This window comes from Leishmania martiniquensis, chromosome 17 (genome assembly GCF_017916325.1).
Source record: "Leishmania martiniquensis isolate LSCM1 chromosome 17, whole genome shotgun sequence".
Classification (NCBI taxonomy): domain Eukaryota; phylum Euglenozoa; class Kinetoplastea; order Trypanosomatida; family Trypanosomatidae; genus Leishmania; species Leishmania martiniquensis.
Window position 1 is genome coordinate 115,488 of NC_090152.1, and position 21,686 is coordinate 137,173.

The following is a 21,686-nucleotide window of genomic DNA, read 5'->3' on the forward strand; positions in this document are numbered from 1 at the left end:
CTCGCGCAGCTCCGTGCACTCCGGCGTCTCCTCGCGGCTAAAACGTGAAACAAAGTCGACAGCCATCAGCAGCGGGTTCACCATCACGCCCTTGGCCGACATCGGGTGCGCCGAGACACCGGTAAATTTGATCGTCGCGTTCGCCGCGTTGAAGCACTCGTACACGACCTCCCCGAGCTCGCAGCAGTCGAGCGTGTAGGCAAAGTCGACGTTGAAACGTGCCCTGACGTCGAGATGCTTCGCACCGACCAAGCCGATCTTCCTCATCCGGCACAAAACAAACGATGATGTCGCCGTGCTTTTCCTCGCGAGAGTCGAGGCTGGCGATCATCTCCATCACTGACGCAATGGCAGCCTTGTCATCCGCACCGAGCACACTGGTGCCGTCGCTGAAGAGGATGTCCTGGCCGACGTACTTATTCAGCTCTGGATGCTCCTGCAGCCTCATCCAAATCTTCTTCTCCGCGTTCAGGCAGACGTCACCGCCAGTGTAGTGAATCTTCTGCGCCTTTACATGCGGGCAGAGGCCGCTGTCAAAGGTGTCAAGGTGGTAGATGAACCCGATGCGCGGCGCACCGGGCACGTTTCCCGGTTTCACTGCCGTCACCGTCGCGTGCGCGTCGCAGATGACGTCCTGCAGCCCCATCGCCCGCAATTCCCCGGCTAGGAGCTCCGCCAGCACCTGCTGCCCGGGGGTGGACGGGATGCACTTGCCGAGGTTGTGCGGGTCACTTTGAGTCGTGATGGCAGAGTAGCGGCGGAAGCGCTCCTCCAGGCGGTGCTCGATCGGCTTGAGCGGCATGGCGAGTGATGCGGAAGGCGATGTGAGGTGACTGCGTCGAGGGTCGAGTGGGAGTCATCGCATGCGCGGATGCGTTCGAGCAGGCAGGGGGGTACCGTGGAAAAAGGGGGACAAGCAGAGAGGCACAGAGAGGAAAACTGCGAGGGTGTGCAGCTGTGCATGCGACACAGAGTTAGGTGGTCCATGCGGGCCAGCGAGGGCTCGCCCTGTGCGTACGTTTCGGACGAGAGGTCTGAGAGATCGACCCACGACGAAGTCCGCGCATAGAAGGGGAAGGAGAGAGAATGCGCACGTACAGGGGTGTTTGCACGGAAACGATGGCAAAGACGTCGAGTGAAGCGACGGCCCCTTCTCCTTTCAATCTTCGTCACAGACACGCTAATGCGCACAAAGGTGCGCCATCACGAGGAAAGAGAAAGAGGGAGGGAGGGAGGAAAGCAGAGCGAAAGAGACGCCATGGAAGAGGGAGAGGCACCGCCGGCATTCATTTCTCTGACCTCCGCCATCACCCCAAGCGTCCCCCTCACTAACGGTGCTGCGTTCTTCGGTAGTTTACATGAGTACGTACATCGTTATCGCGCAACCGTCCACACGCATAGAGCACAAAGTAACGGCACCCGCGCGCCCTCCTATTCATGCCTGTGCCTGTGCGTGCGTGTGTTTGTGTGTAAGCATGTGTCTCGGAGCAGGGCGCAGAAGAGTGGCTAAGGAATAGGGCGTCCCTCTCTTCCCCCAGCCCCCAGAGAGAGGCACACACACACACACACGCAAGCGCCGGCAAAAGGGGGAGGAAGGGGGGCGCGATGGCAAAGGCACATACATCTTCTCAGCGCCTGAAAAGGCGAGCAAAGAAGGGGGAGGAGGTGACAACAACATCAGCATTTAAGAAAAAAAGAAAACGCCCATCCATTGCGCCATTCCGCACCCTTGCGAGGATGGGGCACAGTGGTGCGCGCGCCCGTCGGCGTGTTGGGAAGATGAGGGGAGAGGAGGGGGTAGGGGGCAGCGGGGGATGCACAAGAAAGAGGGAAAGGCACGGCAGATGGAGCGAAGGATGGCAGACTGTCACGCACCCGCCGCATAAGCACACGAAGCAGCCAACTGTCGAGGGCTGCAGGAGGGCGACTCCTCCTTAACGAGCGCATCCGCGCACGCACGCATGCACGCAGCGACACTGATGATACACCCAATGTGCCTCAGTACTGAACGACTTTGCGTACCTGCTGAATCGCGGACGTATCGGTGCCACGAAGCCCCTTCAGATACTGCACCACATGCGGTGGCTGCGTTGCCGCGTCGTGCAGTGTCTGCGCCTCTGAATCTTTTAGCGGGTCCGCCTGCGTCGTTGCCTCACGGCGGAAGTGCGACGCAGTGGTCTGTGAGGAATGCGTGCGCATCTTCATGAGATTGGCCAGCTTCAGTGCATGTCGACGAAGATCCCATTCGTTCCAATAGTAGTTGTGATCAATGCGGGAGTCGATCTGCCCCGTCTGCGTGCCGCAGCTCTGCCTGTTTGCCTGCGCCGGAGATAGGCTTCCGGGGTCTCTGCCGATCCGCTCCACCACGCGCGCGCCCGCCAAGTACAACTCACGCGGCAGCTCGTCCGCTTGCCCCATCGCAAGAGTCAAACAAGGATCGGCGGCGTGAAAGACATGCAGGCACCCATTTACGTACCGCCACGGATCAGTCGCGAAGGTGCGCATTGCAGCTGCATCTGCAAAAATGAAGTAGAGTGGGCGCGGCGTCGAAGCATGACCGGCCACACCGCTCACCTCCACACATCCAAGCGACGCCCTCCTCTTCGTGGAGAGTGAAGGCTGCGCCGGCACCTGGCCAGGCACCAGGAGACCAGCCGTTGGGCGCCCGGAAAGGAGTTGAACGGGGCAGTAGCCTCGCATCGCGCAGAGAGACTCTGGGTAAACCCGGGCCACCGTTGAGTCGACCGTGTGCAGCGGGAGGTCGGCGCGGTGACGTACGTGAACGCCAGGGGGAAGTCGCTGCCGCGTCGTGTCGGAATCAAGCAGGGCACCCACCTCGGCAGCGATGGCACTTGCTGAGGTGAAAGGGGGTGTTGATACAGCCTCCGCCGCGGTGAGCGCATCCTTTGCAGCGCTGCTGGGCAGCGTCGAGGGGTACCCGGAGGCCGACTCTGTCGCTACGCGCAGCAGCGTCGCCCAATGCGGAAGCTCGCTGACGCAGCGCATACCCGCCTCATAAGCGTCCGCCAGCTCCATAAACATGGGAAAGACGACCTTCTTGGGAGCCGCAGCCCCGACGGCAGAGGCGGCCGGTGGAGAGGCAGAGGGGCCGGCGAGCGGCGACCCCTGCGCAGCTGTGAGAAGTTTGCTCGCCGGCATCAACTTCTGCCGCAGCTCTGCCAACACCGAAGCGTAAGGCTGCACGGCGCGGCTGTTGACGTACGCGCGTAGCTGCTGAAGACTGCAGTGCACATGCCGGAGAACATGCTGGACGAGAAGGAGGTGGTGGTACTCGTCCTTCAGCAGCTGCTGAGCCGCGGCATGGAGCGGGCAGGTCGGAGACAGCAGCAGCGCGCGCGTCAGGCGCACGCGAGGCTCCAACACAGCCAGGGCTTCCTCTGACTGTGCTTCTAGTCCCGCCAGTGGATTGTCCACTGCCACAGAGAGAGACACCAAGTCCACGCCGGGTGCGCGGCCCGTCTCCTTCTGGTAGAGTCGCAGTCCCCATGCGATGCGACGAAGCTGCCGCATATGGCCCGTCTGCTCCACCCGGTCCTGACGCAGAAACGTGGTGACCTGCGCACGAGGGAGGGCCGCGCTGACAGCGGAGAAGGTCTCGCTGTGGGCGGCACCGCTGCTGCCGCTACCTGCCTTCGCCACGGCAGACGCCGGAGGGCCGAGGTCGTTATAGTGGTGCATGAAGTTGACGGCGAGAGCGTCCCAGACTTGCTCCGCGCTCACCATTCCAGGCTCCATAGACATCAAGGCCCCCTCCAGCTGCACGCGGACGGCCTCCTTCCTCACCTCTGCTCTGCGCTGATGCTCTTCGCGCGACGCGCGCAGTGTGTCACAGCGTACCTGCAAGGACAGTATGGAAAGGCTGGGGAGGCTGCAGCGGTGAAGAAGAAAATTCAGCATATCCTCGGTCAGCGCTTCGATGTGGGTAACGCTCGCCGCCACATCACCAGCGTCATCGAATTTGTCGCGCTCCCTCAGCAGCCAAATACGTGTCAGCAGCGCGGCCACCTCCACCGTGACGGCGGAGCTCATGGGACGATCCCCTGCCTGCGAGTGATAGCGCGAGGCGACCTCCTGGGCCACCAGTGGTATGACGTCCATCGTGGCGACAAGGGGCAGGAAGTGCGGAGTGGAAAGAAGGGAGGCGGAAGGCAGGTGCAGCAAAGTTTGATGATCGCAACTTCGGGAGTACGCAGAATTGCACTGCGCCTCCACCAGCCGCACCGAAGTGAGTAACGCGAAAGGCAACCAACGAAACGATGTGTACGCTGAAGGGACAGCGGGGGGAGGGGAGGGGGGGTACAACAGGCCGTTTAGCAGAAAACAGAGAGCGATGGAGACGATAAGGAAAAGGTGGCATGACGAGTGAACGGCGCGCGCACGCGGTTGGACCGCGCAGAGAGCCACACCGGCAAGTCGACGCAAACGCGTCGACTGTTTTACCGCGCCCTCCGGCGGCCTTGGGCTCTTTCTCATTCACTCTTGGTAGCGCGAGGGAGTGAGGAACACACCGCTTCAATCGTGTCACACACGCATGCGCGCCTCCAGTGAGGGGGGAGAGAGAGAGTAGGAGGCCGATGTTGTGCAGCAGTTTGCGCACCTGTCAGAGCCATCTCTCAGCGTGAGCGACTTCAATTTTCGTCAGGCAGTCGGTCCTCTTTTTTTTGGTTCTCGTGTGGATGTCATCACAGCAGTAGAGGGCGCCGGAGTGCAGAGAAAGCAAGGCGGGGGAGCGAGTGGGAGGCAGGGGAGAGGAGAGTGAGATGCTTGAGTAGGCGAAAAGAAAAGGACGTGCGCAGCGGATACACGCAGGCACACACGCCTCCACCTGCGCCAGAATATGAGAAGCGCGACGGCCGACTCTGTAGACCCGCACGTTCCTCTGTCCCTCCACACATATCCCCCAGCCCCTCGATCTCGCAAACAGCCCTCGATGTGCAAGGGGGGAGGGGGGAAGGGGCTGTAGCATACAAGTGGACACAGTATATAAATCAGAGTATTCCGTTAGCAGAGGGGACGCGAGCCCGAGAAGGGGTGAGGCGGAAGAGAAATTAGGAGAGAGAGGTAGAGCAGCCAATGGCGGCTCGGCCTCCCCCCTCCTCCACATGCGACTTTGAGTGCACAGCCTTCACCCTCTGTCACCCCACACCCCACCTCGCCTCTCTCTGTCTCTCTGTCTCTGTCTCGGTGACCCTCCACCTCACAGCCCACCCGCCCCTGCCTCTTTCACGTCTGTTGCAATACACACTTGCGACGCGCAAGTGTGCGCGAGTACTGTACATGACAACGCTGAGAAGAGACTGTATGTATGTATGTACAGTGAAATTTGTCACCGCACAAAGCCACGCTATTTGCCGCAGGGCCCGCGGCAGCAGCAGCGGCAGCAGACGAGTTCGCCATCGCGCGCAAAGTCTGCAGCCAAGCAACCCTCCTCTGTCGCACAAGTTAGCAGGCAGTGGAAAGAGCACCGGCGGCAATGAAGCATTCCGAAGCCAGCGCCGCCGCTCCAGCCCCGTCGACCTCCACGTTGTTCGAAGCTGCTGGAGGCATAGATGACCCCACTGCATCCCAGCCATCGCAGGTGCCCTTATCTATGACGCCGACAGCAGTGCCACCAACAAGCCCACGGGTAGTACCGCTACTGCCACCACTGCTTGGGCTTCCTACAGTGGAGCGTTGCTGTAGCCGCCTCCGCATCGTCCCCAGTGTCAGCCGCGGTGGAGTCACTAAATGCACTTTTAAGTGGTCCGGCGAGACGGAGTCGCCCTCAGAAGTGGCGTTACCTTCGGCACACATATGAGCGCGGTACCACAGCTCGAAATTTCGTAGCAGCGCCTCTCGACGGCATCTGAGCTGACTCTCGTGGTAGCGGCACTCGTCTGCAAGGTCTATGCCGCTGCGACTTCCGCCGCCCGTCGCCGTCGTCACACGACGCATTCGTAGACTGGCCAATGCCTCCTCTTCCTGTCGCAAGTGCTGAACTAGCCGCGCCCCCTCCGCTGTGCGGGTCGTGTAGATACAGAACGCATGAGACTCGCGTGAGCTTGCTGGCAATGCGGCACGGACTGCTGGTACCAGAGTCGCCGAGTGTGGTCGAAGCACCTGCATCGCCGAATGCATCGCCAACGAGGGCGACGGGCCCTCCCTGCTGTTCATCGTCGCTGATGGGCGAGCCCGAGAGACTGGTGCACTCGAGACTACCCTTGCATGGTGGAGAGACGACGAGGCCTCGCCGTGCGCGGAGGTGACGACGGCCTCATCGTCCGTGGACGTTATACGCTCGGTCCCTAACCGCGCCGCCGCAGCAACAGGTGGAGCGTCGCCTGTAGTGGCGCCATCCGCAGGACCCCTCGCCGAGTATGCGAACAGCCCCGGCAATAGCGAAGGCGACACCGTGTCCCCGTTCGCGTCTTTGGACAACCCGGCGGCCGGCGGGGCGCTGCCGTACCCCTTTCCCGCTGCGCCACCAACACGCACCGGCATGCTCGGGCTCGGCTCGCTCAGCAGTGTCATGTGCGAAGAGCTCCCGCTGGGCAGCGGCCCTGTCCCTGTCCCCTGAAAGGAGCTCATGGAGGGGCGACGCTTTCCGTCCGCAGCGGAGGCGTCCCTCACCGAGGCACTGTTGGCCCGTATCGAGCCTATCCTGCGTCGCCCGGTTCCTCCGGCGCCAGGTGGTCGGTCCGACCACGTGGGTCTCCCTGAGCTGCACTCGGACATGGAGCTACGCGCGCTGCTCGCCGCCATGGCTGTGAACGCGGTCGCCCTCGCAGATTCTGCCGCGCGCAGGTCTGCGAGTGCGGCACTCAGCTGCACGTCTCTCTCTGCTATGCACTGGCGCAGCAGTTCGAAGCATGTGCGCACCTCTACCACCGTGGTGACCGGGAGTACCGCTATGCGGCCAGCCACAAAATTCATGACGTGTGTGGCCAAGGCAGACAACGCCGGCGTGGCACAAGACGAGGCGGAGCGACCTAGCAGGGGATGACAGTCGCCCGCTGCCCCACCCGCTGTCGGCGTCGGTGAGGCGATCCTATCGCTGGAGCGACTGAAGAGGGACTTGAGCGCGCGCTGATGTGCACCGCTGCCCGATCTTTTGTCGGAGCGCCGATTCTCGCCATTCGCATCTTTGGTCGTCGACACTTCGCCCGGAGCAACGGCGGCGAGCGCTGCTGCACTACCTGTGGCGTGCTCGTTCAGTTCGATTTGCAGCCGCAGCTCAGCCTGAAGCGCCGCCACCTGTCGCTGCAGCCGGCGCACGAGGGCGAAAGGGTCCTCGGTGACCCGAGAGGTCGGCTGCTGTGGCACATGTAAAAGCTGCCGCGCCAGCTGCAGCGTGGCGATCGTCTCCGTCTGGTGCGCCTCCTCAGACCGCACGTGCGCTATGACGAGAGTGCGGCAGCCTCCGCCAAGGTGACCTTTCAGCAGCATCGTCAGCTTACTTTGTTTGTACGGAGGCACCTTCGATGCTTCACCGTTCATCTCAGTCGATGAAGATGAGAGCTTTGCGATGACCTCCTTCAGAGCCGCCAGTGAATGCCGGAGCGCCGCATTCGCGTTGCGGCTGCTGTGCGATTTGGCCGCAGTGACAGCAGCTGTGATCGAAGGCGACTTGGATGAAAGCGACGGCTGTAGCTTTGCACCGCGGTGCTGCAGTTGCTCCATTGCCGCGAGGTCCACAAGGTACAGCTGGGCCGTGCGCACGACATGGTGAGCCGCGCCTCCCCCCTCACCCTCTTCGCCGGTGACGCTCACTATGATAATAACGTGCCCGGAAGCCTCAGGCGACGGTGCGGAAGTGTATGCACGCCGACTTCGGTAGACCAAAGCGAGGGCGTCCGCGGCGCTGCAGCAAGAGGCTTTGGACACGTTGTGCAGGACCACTTTGCCTCGTGGATCCACAGAGATGTTGGGCCTCGCAGACGAGAAGGACGACGACAAAGCTGATTGTGGAGGCGGTGCTATACGCGGCGAAGAAGTCTGGCTCGAGGGCGCGTCGCTTACTGCCGCGGCGAGCAGGTCCACGACACTCTCTCCGCGCAGTTCCAGGCACGAAAGCTGGATCGAGTACCGCGTGTGAAGGCCACGTTCCGCCTCCTCCTCCGCTGCCCCAGCCGCGCATGGGGTTGCGAAATTCAGCGCGGATGGCGCCGCCGCCCTCATGGCGGAGCGAAACATGGATGTCGAGGGCTCCGATTGTGCGGCCACGGCTGCAAAGAGAGAGGTGAGGATGTACTGGCACAGCCCATGCGCTACCGCGTCGCCAAACATCGTGGTTGTCTTGCCGGTGCCTTTCTCGCCGCAGCAAAGAACTGTCGCACTCGTCCCTTTCAACAGCGAGCCCGCCACGCAGGAGTGAGCAATGCTCTCAAAGAGCACGCGCGCGGCGCTGTCGTGTACATCGCCGACAACGCCGTCCAGTGTGAAGCTGCGCGGTTGAGTCTCGGTATCTGTGCGCGAAAAGTGCCGTGACGAAGTGGCGCGTGTCTGCGGCAGCGCGGAGGGGATGCTGCCGCAGTGCAAAGTCATGCCGCTGCCGTCCGTGGTTACCCACAGTGGTGCTTCGGGCGACGCGGGGGGGCGCACGCGCCCGTAAACGCGGATTCGATCCTCCTCCTGATACGGCATCCTCGGCGGCGCCTCTGTCGGCATGTACGCCGCCATTCTGGGTGCTCCACTGGAGCCGACAAGCTGAGAAAGGATCGTGGTGATCTATACCTGTGGGCGCGTGCTGGGAGGGGGAGAGGGGCGGTGCACGAACGCTTTAGGAGGAACGAAAATTCGATGCGGAAGTGAAGTGGCGCGGTGGGGCGGGGGAGACGGCGTGGCGAGCGGTGAAAAGCCCACGCATGTATGTCTGTGCAGGTCTGCGTGTGGACAGAGGGGAAGGGGAAAGGGCCGCGTTCGATTCTCTCGCCCCGAGCTGCGTGCCCGACGCGCGCGTCTGCGAATCGATGGAAAATGGAGTGTATCGAATTCTGTGACAGCTGTGGGTGTGCGTGTATGTGTGCCCTGTCAGAGGAGGATTGGGGCAGTTCTTGGTACCCAAGGAGGGGTGGAAGAGGCGTGAGCGAGAGAGCAGTCCGCAGGCAGTTCTGCGCGCCCGCGAAGAGGGATAGGCGAGCGCGAGACAGTCGAAAGGGAGACACAAAGAAAAAAGGGGGATTGTACAGGAGCTGCAGGAGGGAGGATGAGGGGAGGAGAGCAACAGCAAAGACGAAACGGCCTCGCTGTGTCGATTACAATTACAGCGGTGGTGGAGCTCCTCATTGCCGCTGCGCAGCGGCTTCTGCTGCTGCCGATGGGGTGAGGGGCAGAGCGAACGAAGCAGGAGAGAGAGGAAGAGGTACAGAGGCGCTCTTGCCGACGCAAAGAGGGCGCCTTGACGACACATACCTACATGGGGCGGTGCACGTTACAGCACACCACAGTGCTGCGGGGCGGGGGGCGAACTGAGGACACGTGTCTGCTTGTACGTGTGTCATGAAAGTCCGCGGGTACCTCTTCCACTTTCAGGCTCCGACGGCCGACCACCGCTGCTGAGAAGGCAGTAAAATCAGTCCGTCCGTCACCGGCCGTTCCTTCCTCTGCTTGTCTGATCTCCCTATCCCCCTCTGAGCATCCCTGTTCACCAGTGCATGTTGTCAGAGAACCGAAAACAAAGCGGTGGCACACATGTCGACTCTTCCGCATTATCAGCGTGAAGTCGGCACATCTCTTCTCCTTTACAGCGTCTCACGCACGCGCTCACACAAATGTCCACATCAAACACGCGACGGTCCGCCTGTGGTCGCCCGCTGCCGCCAAAGGCGGACAGCGGCTCAGAGGGAAGAGAAAACAGCGCACGTGCTGTCCAAAATGATGAGCAAAGAGCAGAAATATATACACATGTACTTTACAAGCACACACACAGGCACGCTGTGCCTGCCTCACTCCCTATGAGGCATGCATGTCCCCATGTATTCATGACAGGGAAGCGCAATTCAGGAGACAGGAGGAAAGAATACCACGAAGGGGTGCTCACGCAGCGAAAACTGCGCCAAGAACGGAGGATGCCGGGAAGAGGAGGTGAGAGTAGCAGCTTAAGGAGGGGGACGGAGACTCCTTCGCCGCCTACGCACACATTTCTTTTCTCTATGTCCCCACTCGCCGCCATGCAGAGCGCATGGCCATCGAACTCCGCGCCAGCCCACACACACACACACAGGGTGGCCCCGCCACACAGGCCCGCATCGCGCCCTGCAAAAGCAGCCGGCCACACACGCGGTGCAGCAGCGTGCCGACTCGCACATCGGCACGCAGCCCCTGCCTCACATCACGCCCGCCATGCCGGTCGCCGCCTGCTGCGCCCCCTCCCCCTCGGGGCGGCGCAGGCTCCCCCCTCACGCCACGCCACACGGTGAGGGCCGGCTGCGTTACGCCCGAGACACGTTGGCACCTTGCTCCACCATACGGCCAGCGCAAGCGCCGACACCGCCGCAGGTTGCGCCGACGTCACGCCGTCCAGGGCCCGGCCGCGGACGCCCGTAGCGATGCATCGCTACGACACACACACACACACGCCGTGCAGCATTAGGGGGGAGTGAGGAAGGGGAGAAGATCGCACGGGCACATGCCAACGTGTAACGCGTGTCGGAAGAGAAGACAGCAAACCCAACTTCACGTTCAACGAGACGACTATTTTGGTGAGATGCGTACGCGTGTGCTTGTTGGTGCGTGCGCGGGCGGTCATGGGGCCTCGCAAGCGTGGAGAGGGGGGGAGGAGGAAGAGGAGGAGACGATGAAGCGAAACAAAGCGAATTAGCGCTCTTGTCTAGGGAAAGGAGGGGGAGGTGCACGCGCTGTCCTCAGCAGCGCAGCACACAACGCAGTAACCCGAATTCGATCAGCAAAGGAGAAAAGGAAGTGAAGGTGGCGGACGCCCTGTCGGCGTTTATGCGTAAGGGGAAGAAGAAAGGAAGAGAACAGACAGCGACGGCACAGCTGACGGTGAAGTGACAGGGTGGCCGGTGCAGCAGTGGGCCACGTCAAGGTGAAGACACAAAGAACCCCGAGCGAGACTTTAGCGCTCGATCCTTCAAGAGGCAAATATATATATATATAGATATTTGTATGTATGTATGTGTATATGCGCGCAGGTGTGCCTGCGGGTACGAAGAGCTCCAGACCCCTTTCTTTCCTTGGCACATACGGTAGCGGCGGTCACTGATACCCCCATCCCACCCTCTCCTCCCTATCGCCATTATTTACCACCAAGCGAGCTTCCGGCGCGGCCTCCTCCTCTCCTTGTGCCCTTCTCGTCCGCCTTGTACCGCTCCCGCGTGCGATGAGGACCGGGACGTACGAAACGGAAGAGACAGTGAGCGGAGCGAAAGAGAAGAAGCCGAAAAGGGAAAAAAAAGAGGACGTGAAGAGGTTGGAGTAGAGGTGGGAAAGAGAGCGGCGGGCAGGCCATCGATGAGGGGGGCAAAGGACGGCGTCAGCGATACGCACCGTGACCATTCTATAGATATACACATATACACATACATACATATATACACACATATATATGTGTGTATATATGTATGTATGTGTATGTTTAGAAGCGAAGGAACGGAGTGGCGGGGGAGAGGAGGAGAAGGGAGAGCACATGTCAACAGCAGCACACACACACACAAAGAGAGAGATGAGAAACGAAAAAAAAACGGCCGCAGCTGCAGTGAATGGTGTCCAGCAAGAAAAAACGGGTGTGGTAAACTGTATCTATGTGCCTACAGCACCATCGATCACGCACAAGGAAAATCGTGTCCTATCTGGCATGGTGGAGTGCCATAGCCACGGGTAGTCCGCTCGTTGCGCATGCCTCTCCAGCAAAATCAGCAACAGTCAGAGAAGAAGAACGCGTGAGGAATCGGGAAGTCACCGATCACAGGCACAGAAACGCATGCGTAAAGAGCAAGAGAGGGCGCGGGGGGACCACGCAGAGCTGAAGGTGGTCGTATAAGCATCGATGTACATATATATATATGTATTGACAAATGCCTCTCAGGCGTGTGTGTGTGTGTGTGTGTCTGTCCCAGAAAGCCGTGAGAGGTGCGCGCATGCAGCACATAGAGCGCGCGCACACACACAAGCCTGAGAGGCAAATCGTACTGCGAAAGTAAATGAAAGGGAAGGAGTCCATTCCAGGAGATGAGGAGAGGGAGAGGGGGGGAGAGCGCCGTCCAGTACGCGGGTGCGTGAGCCTATGGTGAAAGCATAGAGAGAGCAACTGAAAAAGGCACCTCAGCCCGATGCTCATGCAGAGCAGCGTCATCATAGTGTACATCGCAATACATCTCTGTGTGTGTGTGTTGGGGGGGGGGGGGGCAAAGCTCAGGAGAAGGAGATTGAAGACGCCCCCTTCATTCAATCTCCTTATCCTGAGCTTTAGCCCCCCCAACACACACACACAGACCGTTTCCAAAAGAAGGGCAAACGACATGGTGGTGGGCCCACCGGGGGCAAACATCGAGCACCACCTCGGCACCGTCTGCGCTCCCACCCACCCAACCACTCACGCCAGACCCCCTCTCTTTACTTCCCACTCGTCTTCTCGTTGCCTTCGCAGGGGGAGGAGAGACGGAGGGTAGCGGCGGCGACCGCTTACGTGAGGCAAAGTATGTAAATATTACCGAAGCTGTCGCCGCACGCCATTTTCTCATAGCGGCCAGCTGTCAGACAATACACAGGAGCTTTGCAGTAGGTGCTCGTCACCTCCCGCCCAGTTTTGATGTTCAGGACGTAGACGAAGCGGTTGCTGCACGCGACCAGCATGAGCCGCGTAAAGGCGCCGGGAGCGGCGCTCGACAACGTCCACCCTAGCTTAGGTCCTCGAGGGCTCGGTTGCGAGGCGCCGATGACGTCTGCCGGCGAAAGAGACAGCTTGCAGCTACCGTCCTCGGCGGACCAAACCCGCAGGAGCGACTCGTCATTACTGATAATGTGCCGCCCATCGGAGGTGTAGCTGCAGGACAGAATGATGCCGACGTGGCCGCGTAGATGGAGTCGCGTCTTGGCCGTGGTGGTCGACCACACCCGCAGCGACTTATCCGCCGACGCGCTACAGAGATGATTGCCATCTGGGCTGAACGCGATGGCAATGATGATGCCTTCGTGCTCCCTGTAACTCAGCCACTCCCGTCCTCGCCTGGTGTCCCACAGACGGCACACGCGGTCTTGGCAACCGCTGACGAGGTACTTGCTATCTGGGCCAAAGCTGCAACAAATCACCACCTTGGGATGCGCAAAGGTTAAGAGGCGCTTCGTCGTCATCACATCCCACAAGATCATTGTCTTGTCCTTGCTGGCCGTGGCGAGGTACTTGCCATCCGGTGAGAAGGTCGCGTTGATTATGGTGTCCTCGTGGCCCGTGAAGATGCCCACCTCGCTGCCCACGCCGAGGCTGTTCAGCGTGATGGAGGCGTCCTCGTTGCTGCAGCTGGCGAAGTCCGCCTCGGTCGGTGAGAGGGCGATGCACTTGACACGGCTCGCGTGCCCTAGGACAGGGTACGCCTCGAAACGGCGTAGTGGTCGGTTGGTCTTGGGCTCCTTTGCACGTGATTGTGCTAAGAAGTGCGCCACGGTGTTCGGTGACTTGGCCGCTGTGTTTGTCACCGTCACGCACTTGAAGCGTTGGTTGGGCGGCCCCGAAAGCGGCTCCCGCTGCACCGCCCCTACGCCCCTAGCAGTTGTGGCGCTCATCGGTACGATGTCCACCTCGTCCACGCACACGTCGAAGTCATTGAAGGAGAAGAATTGCTTGTTAGTCACGCTTGCTTTGCGGCCGCTGCCGCCTGACCCGCTCGCCCCACTGTCGCTGCCCGCCTCTACGTTGGCAGGGGGGGGCCTTCGCCCTGCCACGCGCCAGTGCTTAGTGCGCGCCTCGTCCTTGGAGATGACGATGTCGTCGTAAATGAAGAGATCCTCTTCAATGCTTAGTGGGACCTGTTGCCGCCTCCTCTCCAGGTCCTTCTCGGCACGGAAGAACACGCCCATGATGCCGCTTCGGCACTCGCTAGAGTTGCCGTAGCCGGAGAAGCTGCAGTCCTGCAGGCTGCGCATCAAAGTGCTCGCGGTGCTCGTGTCGGAGATATCGGAGAGCATAGACTCCCGTGTGTATTGGAGGTCTGCCGATTCAGTGAAGGAAACCCGTAGATGACTCGGCTGCGGCGGCGGCCGTGCGAGGTGCATGTCATGAGGGTCCACCGATGCTGACACCATGGAAGACGACCTCGTCATCACTGAAGCAGGTTCGGCTCCTGTCGGGTGGCTCGTCGCCATGGATGGCATAGCGCTCTCAGAGAAGACTGCGTCAACCTGAGGGTGCAGACTCGGTTGCGCACCTGCAGGATTGGGCGCCGCGTTGCTCGGCCTCTCCGCTTCCATTAGCGTGAGTGGGTTGGAGAGAGTCAAGGTCGGCCCCTCATTAAACCTCTGGGCAGGAAGGCAGCGAAGAGACATCGCCCTTGCGTCCCCCAAAGTTTTGATGCGACCCTCTTCACCGCTACTCGTCCAATCAGATTTGCCCGTACTGACAGCACCGTCTGAGCTGCTACCATAGGCCCCCGCGCTAGCAGCTTTTCGTGGCCCATCGTGGCCCTTGTTCGCACCGCGGCCGATCCCGCCCGTGACGCCTTGCCCTTCGATGAGGCCTTTGTATGGGCTTGTCTTGGCGGGTGTGATAATGGACGACGACCTGGTGCACCTCTCCGCCAAGGGGATGCTCATAGAGCACCCCATTTGCCCCGATCGAGTGCCAGCGGGGTGCGGTGGGGGGGTCAGGAGGTCAGAGTAAGGGGATGGAAACGATGGGGAATCCCTATGGCGGCACGAAGGCGTTTTTTTTAATTTGATGGGAAAGGAGAGGGGAGGGGGGGTGGAGCTGTCGCCGCGTGTAGGCGCACCCGCCTGCTGTACGTCTGTGTTGAAAGGAAGAGGCACCTTGAGATGCAGGGGAGGGGAGGGGAGGGGGAAGGGCGCAGTGCGTGTGTGATTCGAGCGCTTGACAACATATACACAAATTTTGCGCAAGCAACGCCCAGAAAGAATACGGAATGGCCAGAGAAGCAAGAGGGAGCACAACTTCCACCACATTGGAGAACACAATGAGGAGGCGCGGGCACGCAAGCCGGGAAAGACTGCGGCGATAGCGCCACGGGCAGTCTAATGCACCAACACTGCAAGAACATCACCGGCCCACACCCGCTAAACAAATGGCTACGGCCACAGTTCTATTCCACCTCTTCTTCACCAAGCCGTCGGCTATCAGCAAAAGAAATGAAGACGAACAACTGAAAAAAAAAAGCCGAAGGGTCGCGTAAAAGCCCTCTGAGCAAAGGCCTCGCATAGCTCCCGCTGCTCGCAAGAGACGCGACGCAGCGTGCACCGTCGACTCCTCCCAATCCTCAGAGCCTCCCCACACCAACGGTGCCTGCTCATTCAGCAGCAGCCCCTCTACGAGCCACCTGGTCTGCGCATATGTCACCTCGCGCCTTCCTTCCTCCGCGTACATGAAAGACAGAGTCCAGCACGGCGTAGGGGATGGGGTGGTGGAGAAGACGGGACAGGGTGCTGCGCGCCAAGGCCCCAGCCCACACGGCTTCTCTGCGGCGCGCAGCGTCCGGCCTCACAGGGTCCAGACGCAAAGGGGGTCGCGTGGGCGGCACCCATGCCGCAGGCACGGGCAGTGCACATCAGGGGCGCGGTGCTGCCACATAGTCGCTGCGGCACCCTCGCAGCACGCACGTGTAAGCTAAAGCTAGCCGTCGCGGGCAGCGTGCACACACTCGCGCCCACCGACCTCGTCGCGCCGTCCATGCATGGGCGCCTGCGTGCACGCACGCGCACGAGCAGAGCAAAGACGGAAGCCATGTGCCTTCCGCGGGGACCGGTGCGGCAGAGAAAGAGGGGGGGCAGAGAGGGGCGGGGGCGGCGCTGCCCGCCGGCACCCCCTCTCCGGAGGGCCCATCCACCACCGTACCTCTGAAGAGGTCAGTAACGATCAGCGTCGCACGTGCGATGTACGCTGTTTAGAAAAACATCGAAAGCTGCACAAAATATGTCGAAGAGGGGAGAGCGGACACGAGCACGGGCGGCTCTGCCTCTCAGTCCCCCGCCTACCCTCCGCCCGTGTCCGCACCCTCAAGATACGAGAAAAAAATCGCTAACGTATGTACATGTGAGTCTCCCCAAAAAAATCGCGACTACCGATTTCCTAAACGGCGGAGCCGCCGAGAGGGTCGCCGATGCCTCGTCAGAGCTCTACTGTTGCCCCGCCACGCCAAGGCTGCCTGTATCCCGCGCATGGCCGCAGGGAGCTGCTGCGCCTGCGGAGAAGATGCGGTCGCTCTCCTCGTCACTAGCCTCGTGGAGGCCACGCAGCCGCGAGCGGCATCACCACATCGCCCCCAGTGCAGTCCTCGCCTCACAGCCCCTTTCATTCCTCGGCATCAGCACCAAAGATTGCACGTCGCTTAAAGGTGAACTATGTAAAGCGCGCAGCCGACGCATCGCAGACGGCTCCACAGACCGCTGCGACGCTGTAACTACAGAGTGCCGCCGCCTCGCGCCGTCCGAGACAGACCCGCCCTCGCCCGCAAAAGGGTTCACCACCCCGCCAGCGCCGAGGCCCTGCAGAGCGGCGAGCGCCGAAGCACCGCTGTTGTCCATGCGCTGGCGAGCCTGCCACACCGTTGCGATCCGGATCGCCAGACGGTTCATCAGCCCCTGGCAGTAGTCCTCCTCGCTCACAAGGCGACTCCGCGGCGGCGCCCCAACACCCCACTTGCTCAGCAGCGGCTGCAGCTCACGCACGCGCTGCCCAACGGGGTACGGCGCAAAGCAGTTCGACAGCACCAGGGCGATGCCAGCCGCAGGGCCGGTCATCGTGCCCACAGACGACAGCAGCGCGCCAGCACCACTCGAGGCTGTCTCCGTCGCCGTCTCGTCCGGCAGGATCGCCTCGAGCTCCGTGCGCAGCGCAGCGTGACGGCGGCCGGGCACAGCGTTCACCTGATACATCTCCACCGCGAACGGCACACCACGCAGCCCCTGCGGCCCCATCGCAGTGTGCGCAGTGCTCCCGCGCTCCTCGTCCGACAGCGCCCACCACGTCGTCTCCGTCGCGATTACCTGCCCGCCATTCGCAACAGCCTCCGTGCGCGCAGCCATGTTCGACGTGTCGCCGTAGTAGTCGTACCCCTTCGTCACCTCGTCGTAGCGGATGTCGGACAGCCCGGTGTGGATGCCGACGCGCACGCGCAGCCCGCGCCACAGCGCAGCGTACTCCTCCTCGCTCAGCCGCGCAGTCGGCGGCTCGTAGCCGCCCACCGTGTCCACACGCCCAAGCTCGAACTCGCGGTACGCGCCGTCAAAGCACTCAGTCCCCCAGTCGTGCGCAAGCAGCCTCGTCTGGATCTCGCACGCAAGGCCCACAGCGGTGTGCGCGTCCTTGCACGCAATCATGAACGAGTCGCCGATCGTCTTCACCTCGTAGCACCGGTACTTCTTGATCAGCTGCCGGATCACGCGGTGGTGCGCAGCAATCGCGTCAGTCATCAGCTGCGGCAGCGCCGCCCACAGCGCAGTGCTGCTCTCGATGTCCGTGAAGATCAGCGTCACCGGCCCGTCACTGTCCCTCGGCGCCGCGTCGTTGTCGCGGCTGTCAATGCAGCAGTACAGGAGCAGCGTGCAGCCAGCAATCAACGCTACGCCACCCACGACGGAGCCGATGATGATAGCGTTGCGCTGCATGGGCGTCAGTGCACCCAACCGCTCACGCGGCCGGTACTCCATCGACGGAGTCATCGGGCGTGTCAGCTGCGGCACCTTCGGGTCCAGTATCCGCTGCATCGACAGCATCGCAATGTTTTGAGCGCCGTAGTTTTGGTATACGCAGAGCGTTTCAGCTTCAATCGTTGTGCAGCCCCAGTCGAACTCACCGAAGCTCATGCCGTACGTAGACACAGCACCGTTTAGGTAAATGGTGTCCGTCAGCGTATCGAGGCCGAGCCTCTCCTTTCCCTCAATCACCCTGACCGCCACCAGCACCGTTACAAAATGCCTCAGCATTGTTGGCGTGTACTGGGTCGTCTCCTTCAGCGCGGCGTGAAACAGTTGTAGCAGTGGTGAAGCAGCATGCGCGGTCGCAGACTTGTCGCTCCAGAGCGGCAGGTTCGTGAATGTAATCACACGCGCCTGCACAGACGCCAGCGCCACGGAGAGCTTATCGACGAGCGTGGTGTACTGAAGCATCAGGTCATCGAAGACGATCACAACGATCGCAGTGGCGTCAGCGAGCAGAAAGTTTACAATGTCAGTCACATCCGCAGCCGTCACCGCAAGCACAAGGTTGATCCTGCGGCGGGCAAGCGCACTCCCGACCGTCTTCGTGGAGGGCACCACGGATACTGACGGGTCATCGTAGTTGAACGTCGCAGCAGACCTGTACAGCACACCCGTGATTGTCGCCACCTCCTCGCCTTCGTAGTTGTGCAGGATCACGTGCACGTGAGAGCCGAGAGACGTCACACCCCTCACGGCCTCAAGGTTCGCGTACAGCACGAACATCTGCTGCTCCAGCGTCGGCATCAGGTACACGTAGTTTCGCACCGGCTCCACCAGGCGCGGCTGAGGATAAAGGGGGGACAGCACCAAGTACCTATGGATGTGCAAACCACTCAGTATTACCCCAGCCACGATGTCCGCGGTGTAGTCATTCATGATCTTGTCGTACACCTCCTCTGCTGTCTCGTGTGTTACAGGAAGTGAAGCCACGTTCACGCGCTTCTCTCTGAAGTTCACGTAGTGGACAATGGCTGAAACAGCCGTCGCTAAGTCCCTTCCCACCTGTGCCAGATGCGGGTACTCCTCAAGGATCACCGCCAACAGGTTCGCGGGCGGTGGCAAAAGGGTGTCCGAGTAGCAGACATTCTGCGAGTAGCTCACGCCAGAGTCGTCAACGGAAGTCCACGCAGCCTTCGACAAGCTAGCCAGCGCCGCGCCGCGCCCGCCCTGGTTGCACGAGCACGCAGCACCCAAGAACTTAGCCATCTCATTGCAGCTTCCACCGTAGTCGCCAATCACATAGTCGCCGCCGATGATGTAGCGTCTCTGCTGGAACAGGTAGTGTCTGTATGCAGCCACGCTATCGATCCACCCCTCCTCCGAGAGCGTCTGCATGATCAGCGAGCCGGCAAGCCACCCGGTCAGCATCAGCTGCGCTGCGTTCGGGTGCTCATGGAAGAACGTGTCTGCCTTTGTAGGGGGCGCAGACAGCGGCGACCCAAGCCCATGCGGGCCATACCGTCGCACAGCCGCTGCCTCCGCAGCCCACAGTTGCTCGTCCACTTTGCCAGCCTCGATGTACTTCCCCATCTGCTCCTTGAAGATGGGAATGTGAAGCGAGTCCGGCTCCGTCAGCGGAAAGGATGTGCCGCTCGAAATGATCTGCCCGTCCACAGGCGTCAGCTTCCCTTCCATCGCAAGTCCGTAGTACACGTTGAACACAGTCTGCTGCAGATGGAAGGACGTCATGATGTACGCAGACGACGTGCGCGGGTCCGTCAGCACAGCCTCAAGGAAGTTCACAACCTGCTGCCCAGGCAAGCTCCACAGAATGACCACCTGCGGGCGCGTGTCCGCCATCGCATCGAAGGCCTTCTTGTCCACCGCAACGTCCGTCCTTGAGTACGGCACGGCGTACACGGCAGGCGGGTCTAGCGAAAGAGGTGGCATGAGCTCTACAATATCCTTGTATTCACGGTCTCCGTACTGCACGCCCGTCAGGTACATGAACGCAGAGCGGCGCGAGCGGATCGTGTTCGCTATGTGCTGCACGATCGCCATGATCTCCAGCCGCGGCTCCGCGCGCGTGAAGTACACGCTATCATCCCACACACGCACAGCACCGGACCCGGTGAACGGGCTCAGGAACATCAGCCCGCTTTCCCGAATGTCACTGTCGCGCAGTGCAGTAGCGAGGTAGCTGTCAGAGTACGGCCCAATCACGCCGAGCAGTCCCTCATTATCCGCCAGCGCCTTCTTCACCACCGCCACGATGTCCGCCCGGTTCGCATTCGGGTCCGGCTCGACAATTTTGACAGTGCGGCCGCCAGCAGTAGTGTACTTGGCGCTGTAGAGCGCAGAGTCGACTCCCAGCCACAGCGCTTTCGCATGGTCCTCCACGTTGCCACTCGCCGAGTACATGGTGTTCAGCAGGAGCACAGGGCCCTTCTCATCGTTGGCCGCGCCTGCAGCCCGCACCGGACGCGTCGTGGGCACAACGAGTGCCAGCACGCCGGCAATCAGCAAAGCGGCAGCCAGGAGTCGCGGCCGTCGGTATGCAGGTGGCTGATCCACACCGCCGGCCCCGCCACGCTCACCGCACCCGCGAGTGCAGCGCCGATGGCTCTTATTCGCGCGCATCGCGGGGACACGCACACCGGAATTGTGGTCCGCAAAGGAAAAGCTGTGGTGTGTGTGTGTGTGTGTCTGACTGTCCGGGGAGGCGAAAGAGGGCAGCCGATGAGAATTGGGAGAGCGGTGCGCATGCGGAGAGCAAAAGCAGCGGGCACAAGCAGACCGCACCGGAGACGCACAGGGGAGGAGTAGTGCAGATGGAGGCAGGGGGCAACGCGCGGGTGCGCGTAGGGGATGGGGTGGTGGAGAAGACGGGACAGGGTGCTGCGCGCCAAGGCCCCAGCCCACACGGCTTCTCTGCGGCGCGCAGCGTCCGGCCTCACAGGGTCCAGACGCAAAGGGGGTCGCGTGGGCGGCACCCATGCCGCAGGCACGGGCAGTGCACATCAGGGGCGCGGTGCTGCCACATAGTCGCTGCGGCACCCTCGCAGCACGCACGTGTAAGCTAAAGCTAGCCGTCGCGGGCAGCGTGCACACACTCGCGCCCACCGACCTCGTCGCGCCGTCCATGCATGGGCGCCTGCGTGCACGCACGCGCACGAGCAGAGCAAAGACGGAAACCATGTGCCTTCCGCGGGGACCGGTGCGGCAGAGAAAGAGGGGGGGCAGAGAGGGGCGGGGGCGGCGCTGCCCGCCGGCACCCCCTCTCCGGAGGGCCCATCCACCACCGTACCTCTGAAGAGGTGAGGTGGGCTAACAAGCGGGACTATGCAAGGAAGCGGACGCTCGTGTCGGTCTGTGGCGATGGGATGTATCGTATGCGGCGTGACTGACGTGAGCTTCGGGGACGGAAAGACGGCGCGAGGGTGTCTGAGACACGTTAGCGAGAGAATCCGGATGGAGAAAGGCGGCGCAGATTGCGGCGGCGGCATCCGTGCGTGAAGAGGTGCGAGTGAGCGCGGAGGCGTAAGGGCCATGGAGAGGGAAAGATTCGGGCAGCAGTGGCCTGGGGAGGTGGAGAAGAGGAGGAAGGGGGTGAGAAGGATGCCCGCGTTGATGCAGATAGGCGAATGCTGCGGCTCACCTGCGGAGGAGTACTAAACGAAGGTGAGGGGAAGTGGCGGCTCCCCATGAGAGCCGAGGCGGTGTACGCGCGGAGAGGGGGGGCGTAGTCGTCGCTGCAGGCGGTCGTCAGAGGCACATTCGTAAGTGACGACGATGCGCAGGCCGCCGCATCGGGCGTGTTTCATTTCAGAGAACGGAGGGGTGCTGATAGACATCTGTAAACG

At 61.5% G+C, this 21,686-nt stretch overlaps 5 protein-coding genes across 5 annotated transcripts; all 5 read right to left on the reverse strand.

Annotated features, from left to right (window-relative positions):
• Positions 1-37: 37 nt before the first annotated feature.
• On the reverse strand, positions 38-802 carry LSCM1_05497 (uncharacterized protein; the record flags this gene model as incomplete). The annotated part of the gene is made up of 1 exon (XM_067322952.1): positions 38-802. One exon carries the CDS (start codon positions 800-802, stop codon positions 38-40), a length of 765 nt encoding a protein of 254 aa, XP_067179587.1.
• A 1,196-nt stretch (positions 803-1,998) lies between these two features.
• Positions 1,999-4,119, reverse strand: LSCM1_05498 (uncharacterized protein; the record flags this gene model as incomplete). Its single annotated transcript, XM_067322953.1, has 1 exon — positions 1,999-4,119. The coding sequence occupies one exon, from the start codon at positions 4,117-4,119 to the stop codon at positions 1,999-2,001; it is 2,121 nt and encodes a 706-aa protein (XP_067179588.1).
• A 1,344-nt stretch (positions 4,120-5,463) lies between these two features.
• LSCM1_05499 (uncharacterized protein) lies at positions 5,464-8,679 on the reverse strand (the record flags this gene model as incomplete). Its single annotated transcript, XM_067322954.1, has 1 exon — positions 5,464-8,679. One exon carries the CDS (start codon positions 8,677-8,679, stop codon positions 5,464-5,466), a length of 3,216 nt encoding a protein of 1,071 aa, XP_067179589.1.
• Positions 8,680-12,642: 3,963 nt separating this feature from the next.
• On the reverse strand, positions 12,643-14,778 carry LSCM1_05500 (uncharacterized protein; the record flags this gene model as incomplete). The annotated part of the gene is made up of 1 exon (XM_067322955.1): positions 12,643-14,778. The coding sequence occupies one exon, from the start codon at positions 14,776-14,778 to the stop codon at positions 12,643-12,645; it is 2,136 nt and encodes a 711-aa protein (XP_067179590.1).
• Positions 14,779-16,431: 1,653 nt separating this feature from the next.
• LSCM1_05501 (uncharacterized protein) lies at positions 16,432-20,463 on the reverse strand (the record flags this gene model as incomplete). Its single annotated transcript, XM_067322956.1, has 1 exon — positions 16,432-20,463. One exon carries the CDS (start codon positions 20,461-20,463, stop codon positions 16,432-16,434), a length of 4,032 nt encoding a protein of 1,343 aa, XP_067179591.1.
• Between the last annotated feature and the right edge of the window lie 1,223 nt (positions 20,464-21,686).